We start from the raw sequence: 20,867 nt of genomic DNA on the forward strand, positions 1-20,867 counted from the left end.
CAAAAAAGTTTGGCGTTGTGAAATACGAGCGGCGCGGGCGTAACGAATTCAAAAGGTTTCCCTTTTTGGTTGTATAATTTAGAAACTCAACCACACCACTGTAGATGGCAAAACACTATTTTTCCATCCATTCCTACAGCCACCAATCCGTCCATCATTCTGTCATCGGACCAAAACTTTCACACATTTCCATGCATATGAAACTGTTCGGCATAACGAACGATATTTTAATTATTACCCAACAAAAACTGCTAATGGTACGTTTCTTTGAAACAGTAGATTTTATCAATCGTGTGAAAATTTCAGCTCGAAATAGAAATATAACAGGAGAGCAGTTTTTAGTTGCATAATTTGATGTAAAAATTTCCAATGAAAAACAGCAATATATTTAGGGTGTCATGTTGAATTAAATACTGAGATTGAAACGAAACAATAGGCAGTGTTTAGTAGTGGATATTTTCGTGTTTTGTTCGTATTTGTTTTATATAAATTCCATTCAAATTAATTATAAAGTTAAGTAGAATGGTTACTGTCTATTTTAAGAAAATATAAAAATATGATTAAATTATGATATTATTATAGTTAAACAATAGAATTCAACAGTGATGTATTTAATTATTATCACACTCATCACTAGTCTGTCTGAGACGATTTTATATGCTCGTTAAATAAATAGAGTGTGAACAAACGATAATAATATTATGTTTGCGATCTTGAAGCGAAAGTTAAAACCCCTTTTTAACCGACTTCCAAAAAGGAGGAGGTTCTATGTTCGTTTGTGTATGTTCATCAATAACTCTGGCGTTTGTAAACCGATTTTCAAAATTTTTGTTTTGTTGCATAGGGTACAATCGTGGGATTGCTACTATGTTCATAAAAGTGGTGACTTGACGATGGGATCCAGGAGTAATCGAGGGAACTCCTCAAAATTTAAATGGAAACTTACGGTGATTTTGGGTTTATATGAAGTATTTCGGGCATAATATGTTACCAAAAAGTAAGATTTTGCACCAAGATATACCATTGTTCGAAGGTGAATAGAACTCCGACCTCCAAAGATACCTCCAAGTTTGGGGTTATCGGTGTTTTTTTAAAACTGAAAGCATAATATTATGCTATTAAGCATATTAGATTATTCAATTTGATAGAAAAATACACTTAACGTTTAATAATATAAAGCCTATAATAGAAAATAATATGAAGCACGACAGGGACAATTTAGTCGCCCGTGCGCGCTCAGGAAATTCCTAAGCGGATGCGGAGCTCGATCTTATCGCACCGCGTTATGACGTCATCAAACTATACCTTACGTATCTTGACGCCGAGTACGTGACCGTTTTCACAATTTTTCCGCTTGAAAAACGTTCCTCCACAAATTTAAGACCCAACTGACAGCTTCGAATAAATTATGGTAATTTGACGGTTTGAAAGCGCATCCACCGATTCCCTGATAGCATACCTGGTTTCATGATTTACATACATAATTACAAATATTCTTTGATTGCTTTTGAATAATGCATGCGATATTATCGCTGTAATTAGGTGATGTCATTGAAAATATCTTGGAAAACATTTTTTTGCTAAAACAAGGCCAAGTAAACCAAAACTCTATATTATTATAAACTATGAAACTGTTGAATCAACTCATATTGAATTAAATATCATTTTCAGTTTTTACCAAAAGGAATCGTTCGTATTTTAGAGCTGAACATAAATTAGAAAGTTGTATAACTTTCGTAAAAGCTCTTATACATTAGGTACCAATTTAATTAACTCTCTGTTTACGACCTTAATTACTTTTTTAAAAACAGTAAATTGAACTACTGAATTGTTTTTTCTTGTAGTGATCTTTGATACAGTTTAAAAATTAGAATTGTCACACTTTGAGTGTTTTTCATACTTACTGCCACACTCAGAGACAAACATTAATTACTTAACTGTAATATTATAATATAATAATGACCCCATACATTATCTGTCAAACTCTACATTAAATTGAAGTTATGTCTCTGAGTGTGACAGTAAGATCTAAGGTAAACTAACGGCCGTTCCCAATATTTGATCTATCTCTAGTTTTGCCCTACTAGAGATAGGAATAGCTCACAATTGACATAAAATATATGTCTCTAATGTCTAATGTGAGCTATTCCTATCTCTAGTAGGGCAAAACCAGAGATAGATCAAATATTGGGAACGACCGTAAGTATACAGGTCATAGCGGATGTGTATCTTGTAACATAAATTTTCGTTGAACGGTACTATAATAGTAAAACCGTCATTAAATTCTTCGAAAAAGACCATCTTATTATATACTTAGCTAGTATAAATAAATAAAAAATAAAACTTTAAAAAAGATAAAGATTGTTATGTCTTAAACGTCCTATAAAATTAATTATTCGGTTCAGAAGAATTTTAAAATTAAAACGTTCTTTAAATTCTATGGGGGTACTTACAAACCTTTACATACTTAACCGAGTTAAATTCTGCAAAAAGAATTTCCAAATCGAATTCAATGCCGCCCACTGTCGAAACATTTTTTATTAAATTCAACCGTTCCAGGCATTGTATTATTTTGATCACGTACAAGTTTATAGTCGACAGAATCAGCCTCTTTTTGGATTAAAATGTCAGTAGCAGATAAATTCGCGAAAAGAAATGTTATGACAGGAAAATCCAATTTCATAGAGATTTATTTATTAGTACAATTGTTGTAAAGACACAAAAAAGCGCGGCTGTTGGCAATAGGATCGCGGGCTGATCCGCTTACACTGGCTTTGTTTGGGAACAAAAAATACAACTGAAGTCGTAGTATTAATGTTGGTTACAAATAAAAAAAGAAAGTTTAAAATTGGTTAATGGCGTGCAAAAATAATATTTGTTGAAGCAAAATGCATGATACAAATAGTTTATAACAGTTAAAACCCCAAATTTGACGTATTAGCGAAAATATTATAGGATACAAATTATATAATACGAGCTTTTGCCCGCGGCTTCGCTCGCGTTAAGAAGTATTATTACATACAAACTTTCATCCCCTATTTTTACCCCTTGGAGGTGGAATTGATCAAAATCCTTTCTTAGCGGATGCCTACGTCATAACATCTCTTATGCGACTAAACGGAAATCGGGACCAAAACAGTCTGGTCGTGATTAAGTGATTTAAGCTGCACGCTGTGTTTAGCTCGTTTCTGAGCTGGGACGGTATAAAATAGTATAAATTAGCCGCCGTCGAAACGTGAAATGGTACATTAGAGTACTGCCGCCGGGCACTAATGAACAAACGTCCACCAAATTGAAACAGAGAAATGTCGAAGCGTGTTTTAAATTTCTGGAGCCGCATTTATATTTTAGAAAACACAAAATAAGGAAAAATTTGTTTCTACTTTTAAGTTTAATTTGGTGTTGCGCATTATCTCAATTAATGTCCGTTTTTATATAGAGAAAAGATTATACTTACGTAAACAAAAAAAATATCTGATAAAACTAAAAATATCTAAACTTGGGCAATACCACTCCCCCAGAATACTTACAAAACACATGAAGTACGTAATTAATAAATTTTATCACCATATTGATTTAACTAGTACTAGCAGCGTGGTAACACTCAACAAATTTTTTTAAACAATCTGCTTTCTACAACAAAATCCTAGAAATAATATTAAATTTAACTTTTAACTTTTATTTTTAAAGTTAAAAAAAATATCATATTCGTATGGCATACAATGAGATGGCAAAATATGACATCGTTAGTCGATTTAATTAAAAAGGGTTTATTTCGCTTCCATGTGATTTTGGAATTTAAGTACAAAATGAACTCTCCTGAAATATTTTTATATGGAACCACATTTTTGCGTTCCATTGGTTTCGTGTAATAAAAATAAAAAAGGATTAAAAGGTTGGATCGTACGTTTCTCTTTTGGCTTTTCAAATCAAAAACAGCCCACCGAAATAAACAATCGCAGAATATTTTATAAGGCCTTTATTTTCTAGACTCAACATGGCAGAGCACTTTGATCCGTAGAGAAAATAAACGTTTTTCGCTCATTTGCTAAATTTATTTTTAATTTATGTTAGATAAATTGTGTAAAATACTTTATTGTAAATATCAAGTAAAATAAGTGAATTTTTTTTTATGAATGAAGGGGGCAAACGAGCAAACGGGTCACCTGATGGAAAGCAACTTCCATCGCCCATGGACACTCGCAGCATCAGAAGAGCTGCAGGTGCGTTGCCGGCCTTTTATGAGGGAATAGGGTAGGGATGGGAAGGGAAGGGAATAGGGGAGGATAGGGAAGGGAATTGGGCCTCCGGTAAACTCACTCACTCAGCGAAACACAGCGCAAGCGCTGTTTCACGCCGGTTTTCTGTGAGAACGTGGTATTTCTCCGGTCGAGCCGGCCCATTCGTGCCGAAGCATGGCTCTCCCACGTATAATAAAAATATATCTCTAGAATATTTTATTTTGTAACGTATTTCTATAATTGTCAATGTACACATAGGATTCGTATTCAAGTAGGTGTTTACATGATATACACAATATCTAAAACGTTTTCAAATTATTAGCGTCAAAATTGAAAGCTGATAATATTTGAAATAATATTAATATTACAAGATAATTTAAATTTTAATTACTATTTAAAATAATTTATTTTTAAGGACATATTATATTCTAGTAAGTTTTATCACTAACGTAAACTTTAACATAATCGCTAACCAAGAAATCGTTTTCATCTAAAACATATTGTAAGCTGAGCGAGCATAAAGTAATATTACCCATTCTGAAATGGTCTCGGACATAAAATCTTTTATTATGCTAACACGGTTCATTTGGCATGGCATTAAGTGAATTCCAACGTTTTAAAAGTGAGTAAAATGAAAAATCTATAAACGTAAAATTAGAGGACCGAGCATTTTATTGAATTGGAATAGAATACCCCTTCGTCACTTGCAACTGCAAGTGATGAAGGGGTATTCTTATACCCCTTCAATAAAAATACGAACCGGTAATGAATCTCCGTGTAAATTTTCCGTAAATAAGTTAGGTTTCACATTAATACATTAATGTAAAGTAGTATGGACCTGCGTATAAGTTTGCGATCGCTTGCCAAAAGTAAAGACTACAGAACCTATCAGACAGAGCGGCCACGCATTCAAGGGTTCTGCGTTCGTGCGGTCAGCCACACAGGAGGAATCCCTGTTTGAGTATCTCTATATGGTACAACATAAGGCGCTTTGCTGACGAAGGGGCGGGGCGGGCCGGTCAGTTTCGCCGCGAACGATAGCACAAAGGGAATCCTATATTACCAACGCACACGGTGGGCAAAAAGACCGCGCCGCAGGTGCCCCGCGGGCACCGGCGGCGCATGTCTACGGCTGCCCGCCGTGAATCACACAAATCAGTTTACATGCAGTAACGCAGACGGCGTGTGCTTTGCGTACACGGCGCGGGCAGCCGCAGACATTCTAACCTCCTCCTTTTTGGAAGTCGGTCCAAAATGACGTTGGTTCTATTCCTATTAATAACTTTTGCACCGGTTTTGTTGACGGTGGCCGGTTTAATTGAAACCAGGCCAGCTACGCAGGAGTGTGAGCGCAGGACACAAGAGCACTCTCTATTCCTTTTTCTCTCATAACCCAGTGGAACGGAAGACCGACACGACTGGCGAGAATTAAGGCACAGGACCGACTTTTTACATGCCCATCCGATTATTCTGACGCATGGATCATCTTACTTGTGGGACAATCAGGTGATCAGCCTGCATTGTTCTAACTAAACTTGGAAATAACATGTTTTCAACGCGGGAATCGAAAACACGACCTCCGAGTCAAGTGCCACGCTCTTAACCACTAGACCACGGAGGCATTCTATTTCTGTTATCATCAAAATGACAATAATAATAATTATTATTGCAGTCATGGAGATTTTTCGCGGCGAGAGCCTGGAGTTGGGTCACGTGTGCGCAAACGCAAAATAACTGGCGTTTAAAAAGATGATTCTCGATTAGTTATTTTTTTTAATTACTATCGTATGTGAAAAAAATGCGTTACGGCATTTCTCATAAAAATATGGAATTCAAAAGTAACTCTATCAGTGCTGCAAATTTTACAATAAACTCTATAATGTAAGGGACACATAGGGATACCTTAAACACCCAAAACTTTAGACTTTCTAAAGTACTATCAGTTCGTTTTCTTGAACTGTACAATGCTGGCAATAGTTCTCTTTGTTTCTCCATCTCAATGTAAAAGATGATAATGATGATGGCAATTGCAGTTGTGGAAACCTTTCGCGGCGAGAGCCTGGAGCTGGGTCACGTGCAGCGCACGGACATGGGCGCGTACTACTGCATCGCGAGCAACGGCGTGCCGCCCACCGTCAGCCGCCGGTATCACGTGCAGGTGCACTGTAAGTTGCCAGTTTGATGTTGACTATTGCAGCCTGGAGCTGGGTCACGTGCAGCGCAAGGACATGGGCGCGTACTACTGCATCGCGAGCAACGGCGTGCCGCCCACCGTCAGCCGCCGGTATCACGTGCAGGTGCACTGTAAGTTGCCAGTTTGATGTTGACTATTGCAGCCTGGAGCTGGGTCACGTGCAGCGCAAGGACATGGGCGCGTACTACTGCATCGCGAGCAACGGCGTGCCGCCCACCGTCAGCCGCCGGTATCACGTGCAGGTGCACTGTAAGTTGCCAGTTTGATGTTGACTATTGCAGCCTGGAGCTGGGTCACGTGCAGCGCACGGACATGGGCGCGTACTACTGCATCGCGAGCAACGGCGTGCCGCCCACCATCAGCCGCCGGTATCACGTGCAGGTGCACTGTAAGTTGCCAGTTTGATGTTGACTATTGCAGCCTGGAGCTGGGTCACGTGCAGCGCACGGACATGGGCGCGTACTACTGCATCGCGAGCAACGGCGTGCCGCCCACCATCAGCCGCCGGTATCACGTGCAGGTGCACTGTAAGTTGCCAGTTTGATGTTGACTATTGCAGCCTGGAGCTGGGTCACGTGCAGCGCACGGACATGGGCGCGTACTACTGCATCGCGAGCAACGGCGTGCCGCCCACCATCAGCCGCCGGTGTCACGTGCAGGTGCACTGTAAGTTGCCAGTTTGATGTTGACTATTGCAGCCTGGAGCTGGGTCACGTGCAGCGCATGGACATGGGCGCGTACTACTGCATCGCGAGCAACGGCGTGCCGCCCACCATCAGCCGCCGGTATCACGTGCAGGTGCACTGTAAGTTGCCAGTTTGATGTTGACTATTGCAGCCTGGAGCTGGGTCACGTGCAGCGCACGGACATGGGCGCGTACTACTGCATCGCGAGCAACGGCGTGCCGCCCACCATCAGCCGCCGGTATCACGTGCAGGTGCACTGTAAGTTGCCAGTTTGATGTTGACTATTGCAGCCTGGAGCTGGGTCACGTGCAGCGCACGGACATGGGCGCGTACTACTGCATCGCGAGCAACGGCGTGCCGCCCACCATCAGCCGCCGGTGTCACGTGCAGGTGCACTGTAAGTTGCCAGTTTGATGTTGACTATTGCAGCCTGGAGCTGGGTCACGTGCAGCGCATGGACATGGGCGCGTACTACTGCATCGCGAGCAACGGCGTGCCGCCCACCATCAGCCGCCGGTATCACGTGCAGGTGCACTGTAAGTTGCCAGTTTGATGTTGACTATTGCAGCCTGGAGCTGGGTCACGTGCAGCGCACGGACATGGGCGCGTACTACTGCATACTGTATGCCTACTTGCCTGGCCGCGTAATTTACTTAGTGTCCATGATTATTTATTAAAAGGGAAATTTGGTCAAAAATGAAGTACCCAATTTTATTACATAATAATAATGAGAATCGAGTACCGAGTACTCTCCTTAAGTATTGAACATGATGTGTCACCAGTCATGCTGTATACTTAGTGAACGTTTTGACATAAAGACAGAATCTTCCCAACTACTTATGTAATCAATCTCTAACTGCGGCATAAGTTACTTTCAACGAGTGTTTCAACTGCTACCTTAGTATAAACCATAAAGTTAATATACCTAGCGGAATAGAGCAACAATCTCGAGCTGTCAAACGATACCGAAATTGGTTTTCATCTGTGTGAAAAATATGTGTACGTATACACTTACACAAGCATGATTGAACATGAATTCTATGAGATTAAATTATCAACGTGCGGCACGTGCCGACTGGACGTCAAAAAAAGAGTGCTACTGTCATGTATCACACGTCTCTTTTTACCACGCAGTGTTACTGATAGAGACATCTCGCTGTCTCAGGACTTTGTTTCTCTATTCCGCTAGGTATATTAACTTTATGGTATATACCTAATATGAAAATTTATTTCAGTCATACCTCAAGTGAAAGTGACGAACCAATTAGTGGGCGCGCCACTCGGAAGCGACGTGGAACTTCAGTGCTACATAGAAGCCTCGCCTAAAGCTATGAACTCCTGGTACCGAGAAGACTGTACGTACAAAATTAAACCCTAAAACTTTACATAGTTTAATTAAGAATAGCTGGTGGCTACGTCTCAAAGTTTTTATCTCGTTTCATACTCTTCATTATATTACATAGTTATCACATTATATTATCGTACAAAGTTTTACTTTCAAACACGCGTTAAACGTTATTGCTGGGGTGCGAAGGTAGGCGTATTTTGTTTGTAGCATTTATATGCAAAGAGTATTTTTTATTACGCAATGCGCATTCAATGAACGCTTTACGCTTATCATCGTCACTTATATTATAGTATAGTAGTTATTTCCTAAATATGAACTGAAATTGATGTATCGCGAGAGAACCGTACATTTTTGTGAGATAGACACTATCCTACTCCTTTCACGGAGCCCAATCGCACCATAACAAAACTTCATAATCTTTATATATAAAACTCAAAGGTGACTGACTGACATAGTGATCTATTAACGCACAGCCCAAACCACTGGACCCATCGGGCTGAAATTTGGCATGCAGGTATAAGATATGACGTAGGCATCCGCTAAGAAAGGATTTTGATCAATTCTACCTCCAAGGGGTTAAAATAGGGGATGAAAGTTTGTATATAATAATACTTATCAACGCGAGCGAAGCCGCGGGCAAAAGCTCGTATAAAATATAAATCGTTTGAGTTCCGTAAGCGTGTAGAGGTAACAAATAAATAGACAAACACACTTTCGTAGTTTATAATATATCACCTGCTCAAAATGCAATACACATTATAATAATAATATCTATGGACGCTTCACACCACGTCAGTCTGGCCCCGTGCTAAGTACCTAAAGGACGAAGAACGGAAATATATGAATAGTATAAAAAGTATTACTTTTGCCTATCAGCGGGATTCGAACCCCTTTCGAATTTTTCCCTTTCGATCGTGGAAAAACAGACACAAAAGCTTATCTATTGTTATCGCGGCCGGATGTGGCCGCTTGGGGATTCATGAATTAGGCTTAGGCCAAACCTACGCGACCAGGCGACTGCGGAGCGTCAAGTTGTCAAATGTGTTTTTTGTAGGTTTGGCCTAAGCTTTAAGCTATCAACGCGACGCGCTCATCCACTGAGCCATGGAGGTCGTCACAACATTACAAAATATACTACGCTATTACACTCTACACTTTAGCTTCGCATAGCTATAATATAATAATTTATGTTTCACCGTAAACTACAAAATTCATACGATCACCCGCTGAGCTAATCTGCACATTTTCTATATTATAATATATAATTTATTTCGATACATTAATATAATGTTTTAGGTGTTTAAAGTTTAAACATTTAGATTAAATGAGAAATTAATAATATTATTAGTTTATATAACAAATTTTTCCGACCTTCTAATGCCTTAAGCTAGCAGCCATTCAGCAAATACGGCAAAAACACTCGTACATTTGAAATGCAATGGTGTGTAAAAATGTCAAGTCAATCCATGTAATCATTTCGTATTGCGGCCCCGAAATATAAACCGTCCGAACAGGGGCCAATCTTGCTAAGCTTACACCGTTATTACATTTTTATTTGAGTGTAATATTTGCAATTAAGTGTATGTTTGTAAAATGTTTAATAAGTGAAGTTAATTGAAAGATTGATCAACCCACAGGCTTTACGTCTCTAAATAAAAATAAAAAACAAAAGATAAAAGTTCAGACAATATTTGAAAAAAATATTCAGAATAAAAAAAAATGAGTTTGAGTTTAAGCGACCTCTGATAAAAGTATCCGGGGGGGAAGGATTGTTAAAATTTTCTAAATAAATAAAAACTGTCATAATGTCTATAATATTACCAGGCAAAGGACCAAAAAAGGTAGTATATAAGAGCATTCACCATACGTGATACGTCAGCCTTCGCTTAACATATACTCTGATCCTATCGATCCGATGTAATTGAATTTGTGCTTCGGAAGTAATTTAAAAAGCATATTCAATACAAACAGTGTCCACGTGCGTTGGCACCGGGACCAATTATTAATTTCCCTTGATTGAATATTATCCCAAACCGTGATCGATGAGTTTCATCAATATTCATAAGTCCCGAAGTAAAATATTGATAAAAACATAAACAGAAAGCGGATTAATGTTTTACGTACATTCGTAGAATTCACATATACTTATGAAAACTCTATTACATTCTAGGTACTATTTAATTATAATTGTGACAATCATAAAATCATCATTAAAAAGATATAAAAATTTACATCACCTGAGTGTTACTTGTTAAATAAAAAGTTATTCACTTTATACAATTACTAAAGTAATAATTTTATTATTATATTGATTTTCAACCAATCTTCGTAAACAAACATACGAGACCTGTTAACTATTGTAATATTCAGATGTCACTTTTTTGAAATGGCTTATTATATGATTTTACATCTTGTTATTGAATTTTGTTGTCATAATAATTATTATCAATAGATAACTTGTCCAAATGCCCTGATTACACTTTAGTGAGAAGTCCACGATTGTGTGATTAATGCACGTCACACATGGAGTCTATTAGAGAGCTATTAAACATTCTCTCATCTCAAGTTGGGCGGGCGCCAGACAATGAGAGATTAACAGATGATCGGAACTTCACACACCTCGGCCACGTATGAACTACTCGTATTAACAACTACAATTGTTATGGAACTATCAATAATAACATAATGAGAGATTAGCAGCTGATCGAGAACTTCATACACCACGGCAACGTATGGACTATTAACAACTACAATTATTGTTATGGAACTATCAATAATTATAACAACTGTTAGTACCTTCGTCTCTGTTAGATTAGAATTTCGAATCTATAGATATCTCATAGTTTATAAATCTAATACATAAAATTCTCGTGTCACAGTTTTCGTTGCCATTCTCCTCCGAAACGGCTTGACCGATTCTCATGAAATTTTGTGAGCATGTTGAGTAGGTCTGAGAATCGGCCAACATCTATTTTTCATACAAAAAAAATATATATGGCAAAACAACGTTTGCCGGGACAGCTAGTTATAATACAGTAATCTTATGCTTACTCTAAATTTTCAAACAATAATTTGTGTTTGCTGAACCACATAAATACTATTTCTATGTAATGTAAAAGAACAATAAGCACTGCTTATTTTTCAGATTTATTTTTAACAACACCTTGATCGATCCACGATACTAAATTATTTTGTAATAATAATATATACTCAAGGATTGTACTTCGAGTATTTATTATTTCGAAATAAGAATAACTTATGACGCATTTGAAAATAATTTTGAACGCATTCTCAAGATTTGTAATAAGCTTTATAAAATCTAAAAATTGTTTCGAAATCGGTGTAATACTTTTAAATACAGGATTGATATCGTAGTATGAAAATGGCGTAGCCAGTCTACATTGCTACGCTCCGTAGCGCTGCGTAGCTCGTAGCAATCCTATATTAATATTCTTTTTACCATAAATACGATTTATTTCAAAATTATTAATTAATAACGTTCATCTTAATTATTTGTTTTCATTTGATATTTATATTATAGAAGGTAGATAATAATTGTAATTTAACATAATATATGTTAAAATATAAAATTCCTTAAACACTTAGGGTGGGTTGCACCAGAGGCGCAGTTATAGGTAAGGTTAACCTTAACTATAACTACGCCTATGGACGCCATATTTGACGATAACCTTAAGGTTATTGTCAAATATGGCGTCCATTATAGACTTTTACTAGGGATTTGACAGTTCATTTGACATTATTGTTATGGTTAAAGTTAAAGTTTAAGTTAGTTGGTGCAACCCACCCTTAGATATGAAATAGTTGCTAATTACAAAATTATTAATTAAGTACCTCGAAAACTTGAGGAACGCGCTTATTGTAGTCCGAGCATTGTGTCTGATACAATGAGAAGCTTAAAATCGATTATAATATCATGTTATGTACGAATATAATATTATTATTGTATTGAAAATATTTTTAACACTATTATCAATTTCAGTACTTAGTTAACAGTTTAATTTCTCAATTTGTTCCTTGAAATTTACATTCATACACACTACAAAGTATTTATTAAAGTTCATATATGATTTTTTCAAATCTTGTTCATTTAATAAAAAGGTATGATTTAAAATTACGCGCCTTTCATGAGTCGTTAAAATGCAATAAAAACATGAAAATGATTTCCCACACGTATTCACTTTGTTCGCTTTGGTGTATTAAATATTTGCATTTTACTTTCTTGTCTAGTATAAAAAGTAAAATGCAAATAATTAATACAAATTATAAATATATAATATAATATTCAAGTTCCTAGAAACTTGAAGTGTAGGATATTAAGGGCCTGTTTCACCACTTTCTGATAAAGTGCCGGATAGGAGGCTATTCACAACTTATTTAACGGATTCTCCATACTTCATCTGTCAAGTTAGGTGGTGCATAGCCTATTCGGCACTTATCAGGAAGTTGTGAAATAGGCCCTAAAGCTTGCTTAGTATAAAAGGTAATTGTAACAAATATGTATATTTGTAATTAGTATAAAAATTTATTGGGTTAAAAAATTCCAAGCAACCATTAGACCATATCCATCGCTTGCCAAAGTTTCGTTTATGTTATCCATACCAATATTCTAGACGTGAAAGTGTCTATCTGTCAGTTACGTCTTCTAGCTTAAGCGGCTGAACCGATTTATATGAAATATGGCATTGAGAATCTTTAAGTTCCGGAAATTGCTAAGTACTCACATACGGTTTTGCTCGATCGAGCAATCACGTCGAGCAAAACCCGCGGCCGGGATTTCGTCCACATATTCAGCATTGCTCGATAGTTTTACTTTAAATCGATATATTTAATTCAATCGAGCCGGCTCGATGCGAGCCTTCGAGCTGTAAGTTTTGCAGTCCACACAGTAATTATTACTCGATTTGGAGTAAAACTATCAAGCAAAACCGTATGTGAGTACTTAGCATATCATTAGAGAAAATTTACGGTTCCTGTACGATAAACATATAGCTGAGTGCGGGCAGCATATTATACAGGGTGTAACAAAACTAAGTGATAATACTTTAGGATGTGTATGGGTCCTCTATAGAGAGTTTAGTGTAAAAGTAGCAGCGCTGAAAGAGTAACTTTTTTCACTTTTGTATGGAAAAATTCGTGACGTGAGGGTGCTTACCCAATGAGAAATCACAAAAAAAATTGCTCTTTCAGCGCTGCTACTTTCACAGTGAACTATATAAGGGACACAAACACACCTTTAAGTATTATCACTTAGTTTTGTTACACCTTGTATTATGATTTTTTTTTTCTTTCCCGCAGCGCTGGTAAGCGACAAGCTCCTAGAGAACCCCAAGTTTCGCATCGCCGAAACCGCGATGAACGAGTACTCACTGTGGATGAACTTGACGATCAAGTCGCTGGCGCCAGCGGACTACGGCACGTACGTGTGCGCCTCCGTCAACGCGCTCGGCAAGATGGAGAGCCAAGTCAGCTTGCACAGTAAGTTGATTTTATTCACTGTTTTACTTTCGATTAGCTACTCTGGTTGTACTTAGTACTTACGAGCCGCGCTTACCACTTGCGCGGACGGTATAGTCACTTTATATACTAGGACATATTTTAGGAAAATTTTGCAAAGATAAAATCTGGATATTTTAATTTCATGTTTTTGTGTGATCTAATTTTGTTGGTGATTATCTTTTATTTATTTGTCAATATTGTTAATAATATGTTGCAAGGTTGGTGCATCGCAATTATATTATGATGACTTCCAAAAATATAATATTATATGACCATAGCATAATTCTTACATAGCCATACCATAGACCAAAGCATAATTCATAATAGAGGTTTAGAGGTTAAAGGTTATGGTATACAAAAATTAAGGCATTTTATTAAAAAAATCGACTTGACTATCTATATAATATGTAACTTTGAAGGCTCATAACAAAAAAAATACATAAGTTATGAAGCTGAAATTTTGGGAATACTTATATTTTATTGCTATGTCTTTCTTTTATTTAAAAAATCAGCTAATCTTTGACCTTGTCGTCATTCCTAATGTCCAAATTTGAACCATTATCGAACGTTGCTGATGTTTCCTATTTCTTACCCACTAGGATTGAAGCTTATCTATTAGAAAATAAAAAATCCTAAGTTTACATCCTAACACTTTTATCTGCTTATAAATCTACCACATCTACTCTTTCCCCAGGGTTGGAGCTGAGCATGAACGGTTACGCGGAGGAGCCGATGGTGTCAGGCGCGGCGCAGCGCACGCGAAGCCGGCCGGCCGCGTCGCACGCGCACTACGTCCCCCCGCCGCAGATGTTCGCCATCCTGCTCACACTGAGATATGTACATACTTACTAAGCTGTAATATACTGTGGTGTACTTTATACAATATGTGGTGTACTTTATACAATGTGTGCGGCACACAACAAAATCTCGGCCAGTTTAGCTTCGTGGATACCGCCGATATTTTGTTGTGTGCGGTACGTGGCGACGCATTGATACTATGGCGCACACATACAAGCCGCGCGCGGTGCCTTTGTATGAAGATAACTTACTTCCCCTCCTTTTACTGTGCTTAAGTTCTCCCCTATGGTCTCCATTTCTACTTATAGTTTCATTAAAATTAGTCCAGTGGTTTACGCATGACGGCGTAACCACGAGAAATTTCATTTTTAAATTTTAAGACTTTGTTAGTGAAGAAAAAACTTTACGTACAATGACCGTCAAATTCGGAGAATTATACACTTTGAGCTTTTGTTTATACAATAAATAAATAAATAAATAATGTTTTAAATACATTATTGTTTTGCTCCAAAGGTGGTACGGCAAGTGATGTTTAAATTCATAGCATGTATATTTTATTTATATTAAGTTTTATATTGCATATTTTAGAAAAAATTGAATTAAATTAAAACATGTTTTAAAAAAATAAAATAAAAACTTCTCAAATGTCACATATTTTTAACCACAAAGTCTATACTAATTATAAAGCAGTTACACAATTCCATGTTGCCCATTAATTTTGTTTTTCCACTTTAGTAAAAGCAATTTCCTCAAAATAAACTATTTCATGTAATGAGTTTCCTTCTTCATCAATATTGTGTCAGGTCATATTTGTCGATATAATTCAGAATTTATTATCTGGCTGTCTCCTTAGTTATTTATAAAAAGTGCGTATTCATTTCAATTTATATTTTAGATATATTATGCTGCCATACTTTTATGTCCTCTTTTACTTCGTTTAAAAATCGACAGTACTGCAGTACTTCCTATTGCTGATTCTGGTCGCAATAAAATAGAAATTAAATTATAATATACTTAATAATTATATCAAAAATGTATTCTAATAGCAAAATAGGATTATTTGGGAATAAAACGATTGTATAAAGTGCGTCAACTTTAGAATACTTTTCATAAATAATTAAATACGATTAATGTTACAGTAGTTTGAATTTAAATTTACAACTATAAATAAATTGTAAAATTTTGTTGGATGAATTGTAAAATGACCTTAATTTTTTGTTGAAACTGAACACTTAACCATATATTAAATTTAATTTAGGATAAATTGGAGGTTTAATCTCTGGTTAGGTGTTGATAATTTTCAGCCAAGATGTATTTTCTAGAGATAAAATTCAAAATGTAAGCCTGTGTAGAATCCGATCGTTTTGGGCTAAAGAGTTACGTTGACTTTGACAATAAATGTGTTATTTATAACTGGTGTAAAATGTAAATTATTAAATAAATGTCCAAAATAAGAGTTGTGTTTTTTTTTCTGCCAATTCTATGAGTGTTTTGTACCTATTTTACAGTGTTCTTTCGAAGCGAATGGGTATAATCCTCAGAACAGGAAAATAATTAATTGAACAGTTGAACATAATATTTAGGAAAAATATAAAATGGAGATACTTTGACTCAAGTAAGAGAAATTTTCGTTTTGGCGCTAACGACAGATACAAGGTACTAGTACTTGTGTGACTAAGGGAGATCGCAGACGACAGACTTTTTGTGCGATCGAGTCTGCGGCGCCCATACAGTCGGCTCGATCGCACAAAAAGTCTGTCGTCTGCGATCTCCCTATAAGTAACTCTTTGAGCGACCGCCGACTTACAATTTCAAGTTGGCCAACTGAATCGCATAGTATCCAATTATAGCTGTCTGACTTATGAGAGCTCGCAAATTGCATCAAACTAAATTATACAACTAAATAATTGGACACCAATTATTTTGTTGTACAATAGGCTAGATGACTATTTATTTTTCTTATTGGTAATTGAAAGACCATTAAAAAATAGAAACATCTCTGAAAGAATGACTCTGATAGCTTAAAAATTCACCAAGATATGACAATTAAAACATCTCATAAAATATACCTGCCCGAAACGCTCCATACAAAGTGCTACGAAAGACTGACGTCACTCTTTCGTAGTTTGTACGCATCGGGAGACAACTTTGTTCGATAGGTATATCAAATATTGCGTTTATGAAAGTGGTTTCATAACAAAAGTTACTTTTAATTGCATAAGTTATCGATTGGTATACAAATATTAAGAAATTTAATTGAAACCTTTGAAGGCGCATAACAAAAAAAATAAAAATGCTATCGAGCTGTAATTTTGGGAACACTTATTTTTTACCGTGATTTCTTTATTTTATTAACAAAACGCTAATCTTTGACCTTAGAGTCTACAAATTAAAAAGTTTTACGCAATTTAGTTGTACGATAATCGGCCAAATTGAAATTGTAAGTCTGCGGTCGCTCTTAATTTCTTGATAGTTGATTATGATGCGAAAGAAGAGAAAGAATATACAGGATATTACAAAACAAAGTGACAATATTTCTGTTCTTCTATGAGTGTACCGAGATCGCTGTAACTTTTTTTTTAAACTTTTGTATGGGCAAATTCATGTCACCGCGCTAGGGCGCTTGCCCATACAAATCACAAATATTGCTCTTCCAGCGCAATATTTGTGATTTTTACTTAACAAGCTCAAATAATAATATTATGCTTGTTCCAACTACCTTATTGTTAGGGATATATTATGGAGGAAGATAGCATGTAATATAGGTATCTATAGCAAAATCTATAGCAGTATATGTCAAACCTCCTGGTGCTAAACCACCGTCATGAATAGATATGGGAAATAGTTTATGCTTTCGAATCGTAAATTCTGCGGATTTGAGGATTTGTGAAATTGCCGATACTGTTTGACAAAATAAGCGCCATCATAGTTTGTATTGTACAAACGATTAACAAGCAAAAACGGGGCCATTATTTAAACCACGTAAAATTGCATTCGCTACATTACTATCTGTGTAATTTTATTTCACACCGCAATCACTGCATAAAATGTGGATTTACCTACACATAAACTATGTTGCTTATGTCTCTTGGCAAACTTTCGAGTGGAAATTAAGTATGTACAATAATATGTAAAAATATTTTATGCTACTAGAATCTAATGATGGCCGCTACTCCTTTGCACCAAAATTATAGTTTATCGCACAGCTGATATTGTACCATCGAGGAAGTTGATTCCTATGCAATTGACAGATCAACGTTATTTGGTCGAATATGTCAATTTAATGTTAATTGTGATCTGTCAGCTGGGTTTGACGTAACGCAACCAAACTACTTAGGTCCCCGATTTGCATAGGAATCAACTTCTCTGATAGTACATTTTAAAGGGATTGAAAGTATCCTATGTCCTTTTCTTGTCCAAAAAATCAGCTCGTTAGGCTTCCGTTATATGGTTCTGTAATCAACAAAACTTGGTTGACTACTGAATCCTAAAACGGAACCCTAATAAGCTCTTTTTTTATATTGAAATGTGAATAGTTATATAGTTTAAGAGTAACATTGTCCTACAAATAAAACAATCCATATTTTAGGACCATCAAGTCAAAGTATGAAATCCTTTCTATTAAGCTAACACTTTCAAGATTTTTCGTATATAAAATGTTGTTCGTCTAATTAAAATAAAATGAAGCTACTCACAAAAAATTAGCTTGATAGTACTAATAAAAAATTGTTTTAGGGCCCCCGCCCCCCGTACTTTTACATTCAAATTGACAAAATAAAGCCGTTGACAATAATTGTCACTTCTTTAATAACACAAAATTCTTGCATGTATTCGGTCCTTTTTTGCATAAAGTATGCATGTTTTCGGGTCACATTTTGTAGAATCGGAACAAATTTTTTGGCACAGTTACTCTTCCTTAGTTTTTATTATTCGTAGAATAGAAGAATAGAAGAATAGATTGATTGCACGGTAGTTTCTGGGTGGAAATTCATGTTTGGTAGTTATAAGATACAGTCTTCTTAATGGTGGAAATAATTAAAAAAGTGTTTTTATATTAACGTTAAATTAACGATTTCTTAAAATCATTGATATCGTGGTCAAACTTTGAGTAGGTACTATCAGAGAAGTTGATTACTAAGCAGATGGCGGACCTAAGTAATTTGGTCGCGTTAAGAGGATACCACAGCGGCTAGAGAAATGAAAAAAAAGTACGTGTAATATCTATAGCTGTCTCCCTTACCTCAAGCCTATACCGCAGAACGCGATAGAGACAACTGCAGAAAATCCAGAAAATCAACGATTCGTTGTCCCCTGATTCCTTCTCCAAAACTTAACCGATTTAAGTACTTTTTTCATTAAAGATTAAAAAAAGGCTTGAGCTGTGTTCCTATCTTTTGCTTTTTTTGTATAATCTATCCAAATCTGTTTTCTGGACGTTTGAACACAGTGGAAAATGTGGCCATTTTTTTTGGGTTTTTGAACGTTCATATCTTATTTAACAATTAAATTATGAAAAAAAAGAAAACATAGAGACATTGTATTAGTGGCCGTAGATATTCAGGAAAAAAATTATAACTCTACTAGCATTATCCAGGGAGGAAACAGGGGACAACGTTTGTATGGAAAAAATGGCGGTGTGGAATCCTCTTAAGTCAAACCCATTCGCCAGATCACAGCTAACATTGAATTGACATAAGCCGACCACATAACGTAGGTCCGTCAACTACCTAGGAATCAATTTCCTCGATGGTACGTACAAGAGAAGCAGGTCTTTGAAAGTTTACGTGCGATGAAGGTAAGTTACATTAATCTGATTTGCTGAAAACTGCTGAAAAATTCTGCTCTATTTGTAGAACTTGCTACTTACACTATGGAAAAACCAAAAATTTCTTAAATAAGGTGAAGTATATTAATATAGTTGGGGAACTTAAAAATCATATTTGTTTAAGGTTTTAGGTTTAAATGGAATCTGACTTATTAAGAGAATAAAGGGCCGAAAAGAAACGAATGAGACGATGTATACCAACAAAATTGTGGTGGAAGAACTTTTTTATGAAAGTTTCATGAACTAAGTATTTTTATTTGGGAATTTCAAAGTGATAGTAGGTACCTAAAACCCGTACTTTGAAAAAATATAGTATGTTTTAAAATCAAACACGTCATGTTTATGTTGTATAAATAAATTCAACAAAAGCAAACCAGACAATTTCCAAGCATTGTTAATATTTACATGTTGGTAAACTTGTTCTATTTTTATTGTTTTGCCAATGAGTTTTTAATATTATAGATACGCATCGGTCATATTGATTTATTGAAAAATATTAATCCATACTAATATTATAAATGCGAAAGTGTTTCTGTCTGTCTGTCTGTTAACGATAAACAATTTAGGAACTGTGGGCAAAAAAGTGTGACCATAATTTTCAGATCACAGACTTAGAGCATGTTGAGTAGGCTATTCACAATTTTTTTGACAGATTCCATACTTGATCTGTCAAGTTAATTGGTGGATAGCCTATTCGTGATTCGAGCCTTATCAGGAAGTGGTTCACCACTTTCTGATAAGTAAGTATTAACTTGACAGATACAGTATGGAGAATCTGTCAAAAAATTGTGAATAGCCTATTCGGCATTTTATCAGGAAGTGGTGAAACAGGCCCTTAATAAAATGTTTATTAATATTTTATATGTAGGTTTTTATATATATCTATATCCAGAAATATATAACAATCAAAAGATTTAAAGATTTACAAAATTATCATGGCAAGCTAGACGTAGCATAGTATCTTTACCTGAATCGCACAATATCATTAAGTTCACAAAGCATGCATGACCGTATCGGAACACAAAATCTCCGCATGTGACAGTTCTATACATTTCTCACTCGAATATCATTGGCCGACATCGTTTAATTTGTTTTTAAAAGCGTCAATTAAAACATCGGGCCTGAAAGCGTTGAATCACAACGGTAAAAGCCGAACCACAGAATGAAAACAAACAATAGATAGGCTTTCACGCTGAAAATGCAAACGAAACGTTATTTTTTTGTAGAATAATCTACTGCTATCTAAAGGTATTTAGGG

At 36.0% G+C, this 20,867-nt stretch overlaps 1 protein-coding gene across 1 annotated transcript in view; it reads left to right on the top strand.

Annotated features, from left to right (window-relative positions):
- Positions 1 to 14,870, top strand: part of LOC121725563 (lachesin-like) — a 103,607-nt gene extending 88,737 nt beyond the window's left edge. Inside the window, exons 6-9 of the mRNA XM_042112576.1 lie at positions 6,275 to 6,406; positions 8,357 to 8,476; positions 13,786 to 13,965; positions 14,681 to 14,870. Of these exons, the coding sequence (XP_041968510.1) occupies positions 6,275 to 6,406; positions 8,357 to 8,476; positions 13,786 to 13,965; positions 14,681 to 14,838 (590 nt within the window). The 3' untranslated portion in view covers positions 14,839 to 14,870. The remainder of the gene's footprint in view (positions 1 to 6,274; positions 6,407 to 8,356; positions 8,477 to 13,785; positions 13,966 to 14,680) is intronic.
- The last annotated feature ends 5,997 nt before the right edge of the window (positions 14,871 to 20,867 follow it).

This window comes from Aricia agestis, chromosome 3, assembly GCF_905147365.1.
Source record: "Aricia agestis chromosome 3, ilAriAges1.1, whole genome shotgun sequence".
NCBI classification, from domain to species: Eukaryota; Metazoa; Arthropoda; class Insecta; order Lepidoptera; family Lycaenidae; genus Aricia; species Aricia agestis.